This window comes from Merops nubicus, unplaced genomic scaffold (genome assembly GCF_000691845.1).
Source record: "Merops nubicus isolate BGI_N331 unplaced genomic scaffold, ASM69184v1 scaffold22491, whole genome shotgun sequence".
Taxonomy (NCBI): domain Eukaryota; kingdom Metazoa; phylum Chordata; class Aves; order Coraciiformes; family Meropidae; genus Merops; species Merops nubicus.
Window position 1 is genome coordinate 1 of NW_008590545.1, and position 15,767 is coordinate 15,767.

Consider the following 15,767-nt stretch of genomic DNA (forward strand, 5'->3'; position numbering starts at 1 on the left):
TCTGCCCGTTCTCCTCCTCGTTGCCTCCTCCGTGCTAGCGGGAGAGACCAAATGGCTGCTGTGTCATCGGTAGCGAACGCTGTCCCTGGGTCTGTCGAGCCGTTCTGGAGGCGCCTGTGGGAAACCACAGCTCTGGGCTCCGTATAATGAAAAAAAGCTTTTTGTGGGGTGTCTCCGTAGCCTGATGCTCTTAAGCTTCACTCGCAAGCAATAAGCAGGAAGCAGTGACCGTAATCTAATACGAAAATGGCTCTCTTCCAGGTCAGAGCGGAGCAGGAAACAACTGGGCAAAGGGCCATTATACGGAAGGTGCTGAATTAGTTGATTCTGTGTTAGATGTTGTAAGAAAGGAGGCAGAAAGCTGTGATTGTCTCCAGGGCTTTCAGCTCACTCACTCTCTCGGGGGTGGCACAGGCTCTGGCATGGGTACCCTCCTCATCAGCAAAATCCGTGAAGAGTACCCAGACCGAATTATGAATACTTTTAGCGTTGTCCCTTCCCCTAAAGTGTCAGACACTGTCGTAGAGCCCTACAATGCCACCCTGTCGGTGCACCAGCTCGTGGAGAACACGGATGAAACTTACTGCATCGATAACGAAGCCCTCTACGACATATGCTTCCGAACGCTGAAGTTAACCACCCCCACCTACGGGGATCTGAACCACTTAGTGTCGGCCACCATGAGCGGGGTCACCACCTGCCTGCGGTTCCCGGGGCAGGTCCCCGCCCACCTCCGCATGGTGCCCTTTCCCCGCCTGCACTTTTTCATGCCGGGCTTCGCCCCGCTGACGAGCCGCGGCAGCCAGCAGTACCGCGCGCTCACCGTGCCCGAGCTCACCCAGCAGATGTTCGATGCCAAGAACATGATGGCCGCCTGCGACCCCCGCCACGGCCGCTACCTGACGGTGGCCGCCGTTTTCAGGGGCCGTATGTCGATGAAGGAGGTGGACGAGCAAATGCTTAACGTGCAGAACAAAAACAGCAGCTATTTCGTTGAGTGGATCCCTAATAACGTTAAAACGGCTGTCTGTGACATTCCACCTCGCGGCCTCAAAATGTCGGCCACCTTCATCGGGAACAGCACGGCCATCCAGGAGCTGTTCAAACGCATTTCTGAGCAGTTCACGGCCATGTTCCGCCGAAAGGCTTTCCTGCACTGGTACACGGGCGAGGGCATGGACGAGATGGAGTTCACAGAGGCTGAGAGCAACATGAACGACCTGGTGTCTGAGTATCAGCAGTACCAGGATGCTACAGCCGAGGAGGAGGGGGAGTTTGAGGAGGAGGCTGAGGAGGAGGCAGAGTAAGAGCTATGCAGATTGAACACCTGTAAATTTTGTTTAAAGCTGTATGAACTCCTTCATTCAAACCTTCCCTGTCTTGTGTTGTGTTCTTCTTCCTGTTTCAAAGTCACTTCAGATGCTGTACAGGCACCATTAAAGCATTTTTCACAGTGCAAAAGCTCGTCTCTTTTGTTCCTTTTGGTAAGCTCTGCGGGTGCTGTTCCCGAAGGTGAGCGCGTAGTTGTCGCGGTTGTCTGCAAAAGAAGAAGACTGGACTTGGTGGCAGCCTGGCCCAAGGCAGCCCCGCTTCTCCTGCCTCCTGACAAGGTAGCTCCTGCTGCTCCTCTCCCCGGCTGCCGTGGGTGCCCTGCTTGCTGCTGGTGGGGTGGGGATTGAGGAGATCCTCTGTGTAATCGCAGGTGCTGGGGCAGGGAACCTCCCAGGGAGGGTAAAATCCAGCTCTGGGCTGTGTCTAAATTTAGGTCCCTGCCAGTGGACTCCTGTTACAGGCTGCTCTCCAGGCAGGAGCTGAGCAGTGGTTCAGAAGTAGGTGTCTGTCACCCACAGCTTAACCTGGCTGCCTGGGCAACCAGCAGGTGTGGGCAGGTTGCCATCCTGGCAGCAGGGGGCTGGGCTCGCCCACACAGGGGTATAAGCCCAGCAGAGAGCAGTGGCCTGGCACGGGAGTGCTGGGGACAGCTAGGACAAGGGACACTCCCCTACCTACAGCCTTGCTGGGGGCAAAAATGTTACATTTAAAAAAAAATTGAGTATGTAGAGGTTTTTTTAAGACTGCATCAATCAAGTGTTGACTGCAGTGTCTCTTTTGAAGAGAGCTGAACAGCTGATACCAAGTGACACCTTTCTATCTCATGAAAATCCTGCACTGGCAAATTTTTTCTGTAGAAACAGTCAATATGGTCAGTGTTCTGTGCAGTGACAAACCCATCACGGGCTAGCTGGACAGCACTGACCAGGTTGCTTTCCAGATGAAGAAAGTCTTAATTATAACTCATCTGGGGTTAATTTTTTCTGTCTTAAAAATAACTTTCTCCTCCCTGAGTCCAGCTGGTTGGAGCAGTTAAAACTGCCCCGACTGGTGGCAGCTGGGGCAGGGGGAGTCAGGCTGGCCACAGACAGGGGCTGGTTCCACACCTACACAGGAGACTTCAGGTGAAGAGATGCCAACAGCTTTTCAAACTGAGGTAACACTCTGAGCAGTTATTTTTGTCCTCAATTTTAGGGTGGGTTTTTTTCTTCCTCCTTTACACTGAAGCTGGTGCTTTCCCTGCTCTGCCCACTACCGAGGGCAGGACAGTGTTGTCCCCAGCCCCCTTTTGGGGGGGACTAAAAGCCACTTTAGTCCCCACGTCCTGCAGAGTACATACTAACAGCAGCACCCAGTTTAAACTTTGCTGTGCACCCATGTCCCTGGTGGAGCCTGGCCAGAGCCACGTTCCTAGTCTGTGTTCTCCCCTCTGGGCACCAGCTGTGGTCCAGCCCTGCCAGGACAGCTGTTTTCCCACTCCTACCTTTCCTTCCTACCACATCTTGGGTCTTCCTCCATTTTCCTCCTCTGCACTGCCCTAAGTACAAGCCGTGGGTTTGGTACTTTCTAGCTTATCTCCGTGACAAAATATTAAAGGGGGCCGCAGGAAAGCTGGGGAGGGACTGCTGGGGAGTGTAGAGAGAGGACAAGGGGTAGGGGTTTCCAACTGAAAGGGGAGATTTAGGTTAGACATAAGGAAGAATTCTTCACGGTGGGTTGGTGAGACACTGGCACAGGTTGTCCAGAGAAGCTGTGGGTGCCTCAACGCCGGATGGGGCTCTGAGCAACCTGCTCTAGTGGAAGATGCCCCTGCCCACAGCGTGGGGTTGGACCAGACCTTTAAGGTCCTTTCCAACCTGAACCATTCTGTGATTCAATGATTTCCCATTCCACATTACTGAGCTGTAGGCTCTTGGCTTTGCTGTGGCCAAAGACAACAGCAGTAGTTGCACTTTTACCCTGGCACCTCGATGCTTTCAGGTGTGTGGGCAGAGCTGCCCCTCAACACACACACAATCTCCTTCTTCAGACCCCTCCTTTTAGGCAACACCAATAACTGACCAGGACCAGGGGCAGCCACCACCCCTGTCTTGATGGCTGATACCATTTCACTGGGGTATTTTGGTGGGGTTGGGTTTTTTTTGCTTTCTCAACCCCTTCACATCATCCACCTCTTGCTTTTTAGCTGACTTGAAGCCCGTTGGCTCTCCTGGTGAGGAAATGGTCACACGGGTGTAGTGGGTGGGGTGTTGCTGAGCCTCTGCCTCAGCTGGGGGTGGTGGCTGGAAACCAGAGGAAGGTTCTGCACAAGTCGAGGCTGGCAGTGAGGATGGGCTCCTGCAGCAGGCAGGGGGTGGCACAGCTCCAGCCCGGGGCTGGGGAAAAAAACCTACTACCCCTGTGGAACATTTCAGTAATTGTTCACTACGATGCCACTACAGCTAATAACCGTGTGACTTAATGACAGTAATTAGTATTAGTGACTTTCATTTTCACTCAGCTGATAAACTTACGTGGTACAAAGCCTGCGTAGAAAGGTATCAGTCCAGCACTGGTGTAAATCCTGTTGTTAGGCCAGTAGTTTGGGGGGAATCTCTTGCCAAAGCTGGAAGATGGGTATCTCAGCAAAAACTGGAAAACAGAAACAAAATCCTCAACAACGCAGCCCAGTTAATTTTAAAACATTGTTTTTACCAAAGTCACGTGCCTTGACTCTACAGGAAAGAAAATATTTAAGCCAGTGTAAAGCAATTCTCTTTCCAGTTCTGTTTTCTTCCAAGTAGGAGCTGTCAGGTTTGGTCCTGGCAGAAGCCCCCAGCTGCACAGAGCAGCTCCTGGCCCAGGATCTCCACACCCCAGCCCGTGTCCATCACCTTTGGGATCATCCCCAGGTCCCAACCGCCTCGTGCTCCTACACTGGCTCTGCTGTGAGCCAGCAGGACCTGCTGGAGCTGGGGCTGGCCCTCCTCTGCTCTGTGCTGTCTTTTGGGTTGACCCCTCCAGCTGGTTTTATTTTGCCATGAGTCCCAGCGATGATGATGACCCAGTAATTCCCAGGCTGGGAGGAAGAGGAAGGCTCGGGGAGCGTTAGCTGGAGGGAGGGTGTAACTCCCCCCTGCCCTCCGAGGCAGCCCCAGACAAGGGGCTGTGCTGCAGGATGGATGCTGCAGCTCCACACACACCTCTGCACTGGCCAAACCCCCCAGGGGTCCCTAAAGCTGCTCGGTGGGGAAGGGACCAGCCTCATGGAGCCGAGCAGAGCGTGGGGCCGGGAGCCCTTTTGTGGCTGGTGCTGGAGGGACTGCTGCAGCTCCGCAGCGCTGAGGCGAGAGGATTGCATTATTGTGCCTGCTGCAGACAGCAAGCAATGATCCATGGCACAGCCCCGTGGGTAACCTAGGGCAACAGAGATTTAGGGCAGAAGATTAGTGGCTTGAAGTCAGAAGCCATCTTAGAGAGAAATGTGGTGTCTTATTTTTTGTTGGGTTTTTTTTTGGTTTGGGGTTTTTGGTGTTTTTTTTGTTTGTTGTTTTTTTTTGCATGCTTATATTGCTTCAGTGCCTGTCATGCTGCAGCAAAGCTCTGCCAGCCAGGGTTCTGCTGCATGGAGAAACACCTCCCTGGCAGATTCACTCCATGGCAGCCGTTTCTTAGGCGATCAGGGGCAGAGAGGCTTTGCCAACAGCACGTTTTGCTTTGGTAACGCCTGGGGTTTGTGCTGTTTGCTCCATTTCCATTCCTATTGACAGCAGAAGGGAAGGATGAAGAAGCCAGCACAGGGAAATAGATTTCAGCCAAAGCGTGAGGCTCCCAGGAGCACTGGCAGCCCTGCTGCTCCCCCACCCCGGGTTTCTCTGAGCTGGGGACCCTCAGCCTGGGGCTTTCCTCTACCTCAGACCTGTAAGCTTGGGATGAAGGCACTGCAGAGAATCCCGGGGAGCAGAAAGAGCTGGAAATGCTGTAACCTGCTCTGAATGGGCTGTGACACATCAGCCCTCACCAGGGCTGGCCCAGGAGGCGGCTGCATCCCGGGGACCTCCTCCACCCTGGCAGCAGGAGGAAACGTGCACCTTGGAGTACAAACCACCCACTGCTGCAGGAGGGATCTCCTGTGCCCAGGGAGGATGACGTGGAATTCTATGGCAGATCTTACAGCAAGGGGAAGAAACAGTTTTTCAGTAGGGGTATTTCTGCACCCTTCCCAAAAGGAAGAGAAAGAAGATCTAGATTCCTTTAAGACAAATTGTGTTAGTGAAGGAAAAAGCCTCACAACCAATTAAAAGGGATTGCTATCCATCAAGCAGCCCAGGAAGCCATCCAGCACTGCCACCCCAGCAGAGAAGATGCAGATAGTTGCTTCCTGTATTTCTGCACTCAGAGCAACATTTTTAATAGCCACCCTCAACCCAACCCTCAATAGATTTGCTCAAGCTTTTTTATGAGCCTCATTTATCCTCCCTTAATGTCCCAAGGAAACAAGTTACAGAATTTAATTGGCTCGTGATTTTTTTCAGTGTGTTACCTAATAGCATTTTATTTTGCTTGTACTTACAACCCCAGTTCTGATAGTGCTGCTGTAAATGAAACCACTTTTGTCAACACCAACATGATGTTGTGGAAACCAGATCTCTGCATAGAACCTACCTGCTGTCTGTCAAAACTGGCCATTGCTTCCTTCACACTCTGGACATAGTTCACACCATAAATCAAGGCGAGGTGGGGGATGAATCCAGCATACCCTTCAGATGAAGGCAAGAAAGAATGTTTTCTGCTTGAAAACATATATATCATATAAGGATAAACCAGTCTGGAAGTGGAAGAGGCTGGGGCAAACACAAAACCTTGGCAGAGTATAGGAAGGAAAAAATGAATCCATTTAAATTTGAAACTTAACTGTTACATATGAAGCACTTGTCTGCAAGAGTCTTTTTTGTGATTCCCAAGGAAAACTCAATGGGCTGAACTGATCACTGTTGGTCTCCAGGAGGTATGGAAGAAAGATTTCATTTTCTTCCAGTCTCTCCTTTCCACCCACAGCTCTGTCACGTTCTCTCCCAGTTCCAGGGGCTAACAACCAGGCATCCAACTTCCTCGTTTGCCCTGCCCATCCAACAAATTCTACCCATACAAGACAGCAACCATATCAAGTCTGAACCTACACAAAACATAGTGAGGTACAACCCAAAAGCAGCCAGAACTCCCTCTTTCCAAAGAGGGAAATTTTCTAGCCTGGTCCCACGGCTGTGGGGAACTGAGGCAGCTCCTGCATCCCTCCCACCTTCCCACGGGCACGTGTCCCTCAGCAAGGGATCCACGGGGTGACAGCATCCCAAAGAAACACCCCTGCACAGAGAGGAGCAGGGGCATTTTCCACCCCAAAGCGTTCAGATGAGCTGGAGCGACTGGCCAGTGTCTCTGGGGTTTCCCCAGGAGGAGAGGGGTGACATGATTCCTTCTGGGTGGACTCACTCTGTGCATGATCTCCCTCTTTTTTTACCTGGAATGACTTTCTCTTGGATCACCTTTGGTATATCCAGTTTTGGTAACCAATTATCTTGCTTCACGTCTGCAGTTGCAGCCACTTCTGGCAGAGTCTCATCGTCCATTTTTATGGGCTCAAAATAAAAGGAGAAAAAGTGAACGTCAGGAAAACCCATTTCCTCCTTTGGCTCCACAGCTTAACCCCCTGGGAGAAGCCGTGGATGGCAGCTGCCATTCCCCTCATTCCCTGACCCTGCACCAGGAGCCACTCCAAGGACTCATGGTAAGGTTAATGACCAGATGAGCTCCCTGTCCACGGAGGGTTTGCAAACCCCCCCTGGGGAGAACGAGGGGAGCTTTGGGTGCTGAGCTCCTTCACAAATCTGTTTCTGGGAGCAAGGAGCAATTATACCCAAGCCGGCTTTTGACTGATGCGTCAGATCTCTAATCTCTGCCTTCAGGGGATTTGCAGAGCCCTGGCTGGCCCTGATGTGACAAACGCTGTCCCTGGCTCCAGAAGGACCCAGAGGCTCAAACACATCAGCCCTGGGGGCACCAGTGGAGCCCAGCAAAGCAGCACCCAGCTCCGTGGGCAAACCCCAGTGCCTGTGTTTCAAGGGGTAATGATGGGGGCAAGTTCAGGTGGAGGCAGTTGAAGGGTCAGGAGCCCAGCAGGGAAGCAGAGGTCCCTAAAGCACTCTCTTTTTGGGAGGAGGAGGCAGTGCCAGGGCTCCCAGTTCACCTGAAAGAAAGAGGAGCTGGGCTGCACAGCACAGTGCAATGCAACGACTGGGATTTGAAGCTAAAACTCAGCCAAGGAAGAGGTTCAGCCTTTTGGGTCAGGAGGAGCAGTTAATGATTACAATTTCCTGAAGATGTGGTGGATTTGCTACTGCTAGAAACATTACCATAGTTGCTATTTCTCTACACAACTCTCTAAGCTTTCTGTCTTTGCCATCCACGCCCACATGAAATTCCCTCTTCAACCCCCTGGGCCAAGGTGACCCTTCCATGCCCACCAGTCCCCAGGCCCCATCCCTCCCCAGCAGCATCTCTTACCACGCATCTTTTCCACTCACCAGTTTGCTCCTGGCCAAGGCCCCACCAAGCTGCCCAGCTCCACAGCTTTGCTCCTGTCCACAAGCCGGGGGCAGCTCGGGCAGTCTCCAGTCCTGCCCCTCGGATGAGACCCTCCCCGGGTACCCCTGAGGCACTGGTGCCCTCGGGGCGTACTGGCCGGGGTGGTGCTCGGGCACGGGGTCCATGTGTGTCACCACCAGCTCATCCTCTGCAGGCCTTGGCTCCAGCAGGGGAGATTTTGGCCCAAGGACTCGTTCAGGGAAGCTTGTTGCAGCCCCAGATTTCCCATATGGAAAGTACCCTGGGGGATAAACACTGGGTTAAGAGAAAGGAGTGGCTGGAGGAGGACGAGGGATTCCCATCACGCTGGACTTTGGTCCCCATGTGCCCCTCTGGGGCAAAGGGCAGGAACCTGGAGGTCAACAGCATCCCATGGGCTGTGAGTGCATCCTGCAGGTACCATCAGCCCCACCCAGTAAACCAGCCTGCTCAGAAAACCTGCACAAAGAGAAGTTTAGTAACTTCAAGTTTATCCTAAGTGACCCCTAAACTGTAAAATATCACCAGCCAAGCTATAAAGATGAAGGGAAAAAAAACCCCAAACATCCTTTTCTCTATATGGCTGCATCAGGACACCCCAACACAGCCCCTCTGAGGAGTTCATGCACTGACATCACTGCAGCTCATCGAGGGGAGGATCTGCTGTGATGCAGGCTGGAAAACAAATTATCTCCCATCCAGCACAGGCTAAAGATCTCCACTGTGAGTGAGGAACAAGCCCTGCAGCTCAGGACTCCACAGGGACAGCTGAGCTTGACAGCTTCTGTCTGACTTTCCCTTAAAACTGCCCCGTGACGTGCCCTGCACGGCTCCTCCAGCCCTGGGGCTGCCTCCTGCTCAGTGCCAGGAGCAAAGCCCACTCCTCCTCCTCCTCCTCCTCCTCCTCCTCCTCGGTGGCTCTGGAGGATGATGGCTCCTACACCCCACAACAACCCTTCCCGTGCTGGAAAACCAATAACTCCATCAGTCATGGCTTTTTTTAAACAAACCAAATTCCTTCCATTTTTGCTCTCCTAGGTCATTTTTTCTCAGTCCATCACTGCCTTCCCCCAAACTCCCCGTGCTCCCTGGACACCCGTGTTGCAAGGCAAAGCCCCATGGAGACCCCATCCTCCAGTGAAGGCATCTGCAGGGTCCTGGGGAATCACAACCTGTCCTGGCTCAAGCAGCAGAATTTACCCCTTTCTGCAAGTTTTAGACTTCTGATGGGCACTTAAAGTCTGTAATCTGCTTGTAATTGTATTATAAAGTATAGCTGCTGTGTGTAACTCTAAAGTAGATATCCTGTAGGTAGCTGAATGATCGAGCCTTGGCCAGGCTAACAACAAAATAAGGGCAAATCCTTGGGGAAAGTAATTTTTCAACCCAGCGTGCCAATTTTCAAGCAGCCTTTTCTTAGTATTTCCTTAATTGTTAATGAAAATATTGCACCTGCTCTTTTTCTTTTAACCCACAAACCAAATTAAAAGGCAAAACGAAGCTGGTTTGTACTTGAGGAAGCCACAGGGGCTCTTTTTGGTGACCCTGGGTTTTGCAGGCGTATTGGTTGTGGGAGGTTGCAGAGTAAGGCACTGAATTGGCAGCCAGGAGAGCCCCTGGGTGGATATCCACGTGTCTGCAGCCCAGGTGCCCCAGGAGCAGGTGCCTGCACGCTTGGCCTGTGCCATAACCCACTCAATGCCAACACGGCCACTGCTGGAGGTCCAGCATAACCCTGGCTGATCTCCCAGCTAGCAAAGCCTGACCTCACTTAGAATCACAGACTGGCTGTGGTTGGAAGGGACCCCAGGGATCATCTCATCCAACCTCCAGCCATGCACAGGGACACATCTCAACTAGACCAGGTTGCTCAAGGCCTCATCCAGCCTGGCCTTGAACATCTCCAGGGAGGGGCATCCACAACCTCTCTTGGCAATCCAGTCCAGAACCTCACCACTCTCCCACTGAAGAACTTCTTCCTCAGATCTACTCTAAACCTCCTCTCCTCCAGTTTAAAACCATCTCCCCTTGTCCTGTCTCTGCCCACTCTCGTGCCAAGTCCCTCTCCAGCCTTCCTGGAGGTTCCCCTAAGGTCCCCCCAGAGTCTTTTCTTTTCCAGCCTGCACAACCCCAGTGCCCTCAGCCTGTCCTCACAGCAGAGATGCTCCAGCCCCTGGATCACCTTTGTGGCCTCCTTTGGACTCGTTCCAACAGATCTCTGTCCCTTTGATGGTGGGGACACCAGGACTGAACTCAGTATTTGAAGTGGGGTCTCACAAGAGCAAGATAACTTACTTCTAGCAAGATAACTTGGGATTCAACTGGCAGAAACCAGCAATGTACTTGGTGCCCATCAGCAAGGGTTTATCAGACACAGACCTCAAGACAAAGCCTTCAGACTGAGCAACCTCAGAGACCCAACGCTGCCGTGAGCTCTTTGACCTCCAGCATGGGAAACACCCAGAAGGACACCAGGCAGCACCAGTGGAGCCTGCAGTGAAGCCTTCAAGGAGTCGCTCAGCAAGAGCAGGAGCTGTCCTTGCAGGGCTCCCAGCACAGCCAGGTGCTCCCTGTGGCCACGTTCTGCAGCACTTCAACCAGCAACAAACGTGAACTGTCAGCTGCAGACATGGGCAAGTGGCATAAAGGTTGGCAGGGAGTGAATGAGAATGAGGCCAGGATAATGACAGAGAACAACCAGGCCAACTGGTTCGTTGGGTCCATCCAAACATCTTAGTCCAAAGAAATGCAAATGTAAATGTCCAGGAACAGAGGCTGTAAACATCACCTGCCTAGTGGTGACCTGGATCCTGGAAAACAGGGCCAGGAGGAACAGAGAGGCCAGAAGTCTGCAAGAAGCTACGTGGCACAAATTGCCAGTGAGAAATGGGGAACCACCACTTTGCTGTGGCCATCCCCAGGGAAATGAAGACCAGACCCCACCCCAGCACCTACCCCTGTGTTCAGCTGGGAGAGGACTCACTCCCACCCAGCAGGCAGCAAGAGCCACAGCTTAGACGTGTGACATGGCACAGGAGTGTCCAGAGGAGATGTCCCCAACGTGATCCCTGTTGGCTGGATCTGCTGCTGCTGTGGCCAGATTTGGGTCTGCTCAACAGGGACCAGGCACTGTGCCCAGAAGGGCTGGGGCTCAGGAGGAGACTCCTGCAAGTTCCCAGTGCTGGGAACCCACACGGGCACATCACAGTGTCTGGTGGAGGACATGGGGACAGTCAGCAGAAGCAGGGAGGGTCAGAAGGGCACAGGAGCCCTGCTGCTGAGCTGAGGCAGGAGCAGCAAGATGCCAAATGAACCACAGGCTGTGAGGAAGAGCTCTGAGCAGGGCGAGCTCTGCTCCAGGTGGTCAGTGGGAAAGGGTGGGAGGTGGCAGAGCCAACCTTCCCTGGAGAGAGGGGTTCCAGCCTTGGGAATAGTGCTGGGTCTGCCTGGACAGAGCTCATTTTCCTTGCAGTAGCTCGTCTGGGGCTGTGTCTGGGGTTTGTGCTGAAGAGCAGTGACAGTTGAGGGATGTCCTGGTCTTACACTGAGTCCAGGCCTCTCGTGCTCCTCACCCCACCCCACCAGTGAGCAGCCTGGGGGGCACAAGGAGCTGGGAGGGGACACAGCACAACAGGAACATGGAAGAACTGGGGAGTGAGTTTGTAATACACTATAAAATCATTTATCTTCATCTAACTGAAGACAATCTGGGAAGTAAAACTCCCCTCTCCACTCCCCCAGACGCCCATGGGAGAAGCCCCATGCCCATCAGCCAAGTGCTCTGAGTGCAGTGGGTGCTGCTCCAGGTCTCTCTGCCCCTACACCAGAGCTACAATCCCTCCATGGCCAACACCCCATTTCACCCCAGGAGCCTTTTGAGGATGGGCACAGCCCTGTGGCTCATGACTGACCCTGTGCTCCTTAGCAGAGCCCCTTCTGGCAAAGGGACGAGACCCAGGGTCTGCTCACCTGGACGCCCAGGGAGGTACCCCTGGAGCCCATGCTTCGTCTCACTGAAGTCCTCAGTGAACTTCTGCTTGTGCAGGGGTGCCAGCAAGGGGCGAGGGCTCCTCCTAACAGCAGGATCCGTCAGCAGCCGGTGTGTGGTTCTCCCAAAAGTCTCCCCAAAGCGGTACCTGTACTGAGGGATGAAACCCTCATAGCTGGGGAGGAAACCAAAGAGAAGAGCAGTCACCCAGGTGACATCAGAAGGTGTCCACTGGGAGGACAACCTGCTTCAGAGCTTCATACACTGGGAAGGCCCCGGCCAGGAGCTTGGGGAACGTGAGCCAGGGAGGGCCTGAGGAGGTTGGGTGAGTTTGTGCTTCTGGAGCAGCAGAAGGTGTGTGTGGGGCCGGGCGGGTGTGTCTGCCTGCACACACGTTCTCACATGTCAGCATGAGAACCAGCTCACAGCTGTCCTGCTGTGTACAGGCACGGGCTGGGGCGCTGGGTCGTGGGGGAACATGGGATGAGGTCAGGCTGAAGCAGGACCTGGGGGTGGGAGAACTTCCAGGAGCAGTGTGGGCTCGATCACCAACATCAACAGCCCCCCAACTTAAAATATTCTTTCCAGTTGAACACACCTCAGCTTTCAGTTTTGCAATCCCTCACTTTGTTCTAAACCACCCTGAGCTACTGGGAATTTCCCAGTGTCCCTGCTTCACATTAAATCTCAAAACTCAGGAGAACTGTGTGCCTGTACCCACCAAACCCCCCTGCTCCGGAGCCACCCAGGCACTGCACTGTGTGGCAGAGGGGCAGGGAGGTGGCTGCTCAGCCCCACTGAACAAACTTCACTCGATTTTGTCAGGCCCCTTGAGCAGGGTGTGTAGCAACGTGCTGCTGCATCACTCCCCAGGACCTGGGACCAGCAGGTTGACATCTTGGTGGCTCAGGGTAGGGCAGGTGATGGGGCTCTGGCTCCACTCCCTCATCCACCAGCACAATTGTTGCTGTTCCTAGTATCAGATTTCCTAACAGTGATGTTATTCCACCACCAAAGGCAGGCAGAGCTGCCAGCTGCAGCAGCCAGACAAACATTCCATCAGCGAGCCCACTACGTAGCTGGGGACAAAGCCAGGTGATGCAGGAGGACCATAAGGTGATGAGCCAGCACTTTCCCTTCCCAGCACCTCACCCAGCACCACGCAGAGCTGTGCTCTGACACTCGGCAGGTTTCCCACCCCACACACAGGCAGCTGCTGGAGGAGCTCAGTGGCTCATCCCCATTGATTTCCAATGAGTCTTGCAACACAGGGAAGCTCCACGGGGATGATAAAGCTGAGCAAGAGCACAAATGACAGAGCCTGAATAATTACAGGGTGGCTGGAGGGATTTTGATCATGCACAAAATAATAGCAGGGCTGAGAAAGGATTCAATTCCTAAGCAATTAAAAGCGAAGCAATCCTGAGGAGTCCAGGCAAGTCAGCCAGGGCTTAGGGAAGGAGCTGCTGCAGAGGGAATTCCAAGGGCTGCTGAGAAAAGCTGTGATGCCTGGGGAGGAGCTGGGTCTCAACAGGGCTGTTTGTCCTTCTCCTGCGTGGTGTTTTGGTTCAGAAACCCGAGGGATCCCCAGTTTCAGGGGTTCACACTGTGACCAGCTGGCTCCCCAGGGCTCAGCCCCGTTTCACTTGTCTCTTCCCAGCCCCATCCCTCCCTCCAGCCCTCCCCAGACTCACTCTGCTCTGTGCCCTTCCCAGCTCCACCAAGCCAGGACGGGGCAGGCAGGGCCATGCCCAGGAGCCATGGGTTTGCCCTGTGCACAGAGTCCTTCCTGAACCATCCCACGTTGGGTTTGGCTTCCCAAGGCTCCTGAGCACCATGGTGGCACTTGCAACGCCCTGGCCATGACCACTGGCCAAGCTGAGTGACAGCAAGAGGCTCTGATGGCCTCGTCCTGGTTGGGGGTTGACCAGCAGGGCCAGGCATGGCATGGGCCAGCTGGGGAGATGCTGTGACATGACATCACCACCCTCCTCCCACCAGCACAGGGTGCCAGCAGCAGAGCCAGGGCTCCAAACTAGGCATGAGGAGCCACCAGAAGGGCTCAGCCACTCAAGCCAGATGCAAAGCAGCACCCTCACCACCCACAGAGGCTTCCTCTGGGCCTGGGGGTGATGCTACAAGCCCGCACAGCACTGCCACACACAGGAGCAGAATTTGGCTCCTCCTCCCGTCTTCAGTGGCTGAAGCACAAGCCCAGAGCTGCTGTGTGGGTACCAGGGCTCGAAGCTGCTGCTGGGGGGGCTGTCTGCAGGCAGGAGTGTACAAGGGAAGGTTTTGAGGCTTTTTTTGGAGGTGCAAGCACCCAGCCACAGGTCCCTCCTTGCTGTTCCTCATCCTTCCCAAGCCCCCACCAGCAGACAGCTTTGGCAGGGTGACAGCACACACGAGTGACACATCACATCATCCAGACAACCCCAGCAATGCAGAAACCTGTCAAAATCCCCTGACCCCAGAGCTCATGGAAGGGACAGATCAGTACTGGGAAATCCTGCACAGTGTTGGGATGGGAAGGACTGAGCTGGTCACCACCCCAGGAGCACGTTCAGGAAGGAAACATACTCCACCCTTGGTCTGCAGCTTGGGACCTGCCTCCTGCCCAGACCCACAGCCGCTGGGACACGGTTGGTGTTCTCCATGCCAAGGGTTGGAGCCTGGTCCCTCACCAGCCCCTCTGCCCTGGGGGGCCCCTCTTGATGCCCTCAGGCTGGACTAATCCAAGTGAGCTGATACCCACAGAAGGTTGTTTTCCCTCAATGGCTGTCCAGCCCTTCCCAGCCTGTTCACACGTGTCAAGGACCACAACTCCCAGCACAGGTCACCAGAGGACCTCACACACAACTTCTCTACTTCACCATGAAGCCTGTCTGCTTATTTCAGCCATTTATGTCTTGCCTTTTAATCCATAACTCATTACTTCTTACCCCTGGAGAGCTTGGTTTCTTCTTCCCTAAACTTCAGAGGGGAATTCTTGCAAAAAATCTTTAAAAAAAATCTAGCTACATATCAACTAGATCAGCATCCAGAGTCACTGACTTCTCCAAAGAGCTGGGATTCCACAGCAGGACTGTTCTCCAAATAATCTGACAAAAGGGTATCACATCTATGCAAATAGTTATTCAAAGGACATCTTCAGACATCCTTGATGCAGAAGTTATGATGGTTTGGAAGCCAAACCCTGCACAGCAGCCCTGGTAACATTTGGCAGCTTGAATAAGAGAAAAAAAGGGGAAAGAATGAACAATTTTGATTTACCCTCAGTGTGCTATGGCATGGTCTTTAATTAGACCCTGTTTCAAGGTGGTGCTTCTTGTCCTGGAGCCTCATCTCCTTCAGAGCACGGTTACCCAGAATACTTAACAGTGTCTTTAAAAAAACCCCAAACAGGATGAATCACAACTACTACGTGATCCCAACCAGAGCTCTTTGCATTGGAAATGAACAGACACTCTGGATGAACTCCAGAACTTACCCAGGGATGTGGTAGGGGTGGGGAGGGAAGAGACTGTTCTCCTCGGGGGCTGCCATGGCTCTCCGGGGTGGGCGTGGGAGGAAGGAGCCACCACCATGCAGTCGCCCAGGAAACCTCTGTGATGCTGCTGGGAATGATGTCAGCCCCCAGCAGCACCTCCAGCTGCAGCTCACAGCTCAATAGGTTGTTCTGGACACGTTGTTTTTTTCCCCCCACCTGGAAATTTTGGATGAGCACATTGATTTTCTGGCGCTTGGCAGGTTTCCTGAAGGCTCGTAGCCCTGGGGACAGCAGAGCCAGATGTTCCCCAGGAGCAGCCCCAGAACAAATGTGTGTTCATGGTTCACATCCAATGTG

At 53.5% G+C, this 15,767-nt stretch overlaps 2 protein-coding genes across 2 annotated transcripts; one reads left to right on the forward strand and one right to left on the reverse strand.

Moving 5' to 3' along the window:
• Nucleotides 1-261: 261 nt before the first annotated feature.
• On the forward strand, nucleotides 262-1,461 carry LOC103782234 (tubulin beta-4B chain; the record flags this gene model as incomplete). Its single annotated transcript, XM_008949990.1, has 1 exon — nucleotides 262-1,461. A coding segment is annotated over one exon (1,046 nt), but the record flags the coding sequence as incomplete, so codon positions are not given.
• Nucleotides 1,449-15,466, reverse strand: FAM166A (family with sequence similarity 166, member A). The gene is made up of 7 exons (XM_008949991.1): nucleotides 15,411-15,466; nucleotides 11,902-12,095; nucleotides 7,893-8,194; nucleotides 6,830-6,947; nucleotides 5,977-6,071; nucleotides 3,846-3,963; nucleotides 1,449-1,537 (listed from the first exon to the last, which is right to left on the reverse strand). The coding sequence occupies exons 1-7, from the start codon at nucleotides 15,464-15,466 to the stop codon at nucleotides 1,449-1,451; spliced, it is 972 nt and encodes a 323-aa protein (XP_008948239.1).
• Between the last annotated feature and the right edge of the window lie 301 nt (nucleotides 15,467-15,767).

Excerpts from the sequence above, each read along its gene's own strand:
- FAM166A (XM_008949991.1), bottom strand. The coding sequence starts at position 15,466 with ATGGCAGCCCCCGAGGAGAACAGTCTCTTCCCTCCCCACCCCTACCAC. Across the intron at positions 6,072-6,829 it reads CCAAGAGAAAGTCATTCCAG|GGTATGCTGGATTCATCCCC; the intron begins GTAAAAAAAGAG and ends CTTCATCTGAAG. Across the intron at positions 1,538-3,845 it reads CTACGCAGGCTTTGTACCAC|ACAACCGCGACAACTACGCG; the intron begins GTAAGTTTATCA and ends CTTCTTTTGCAG.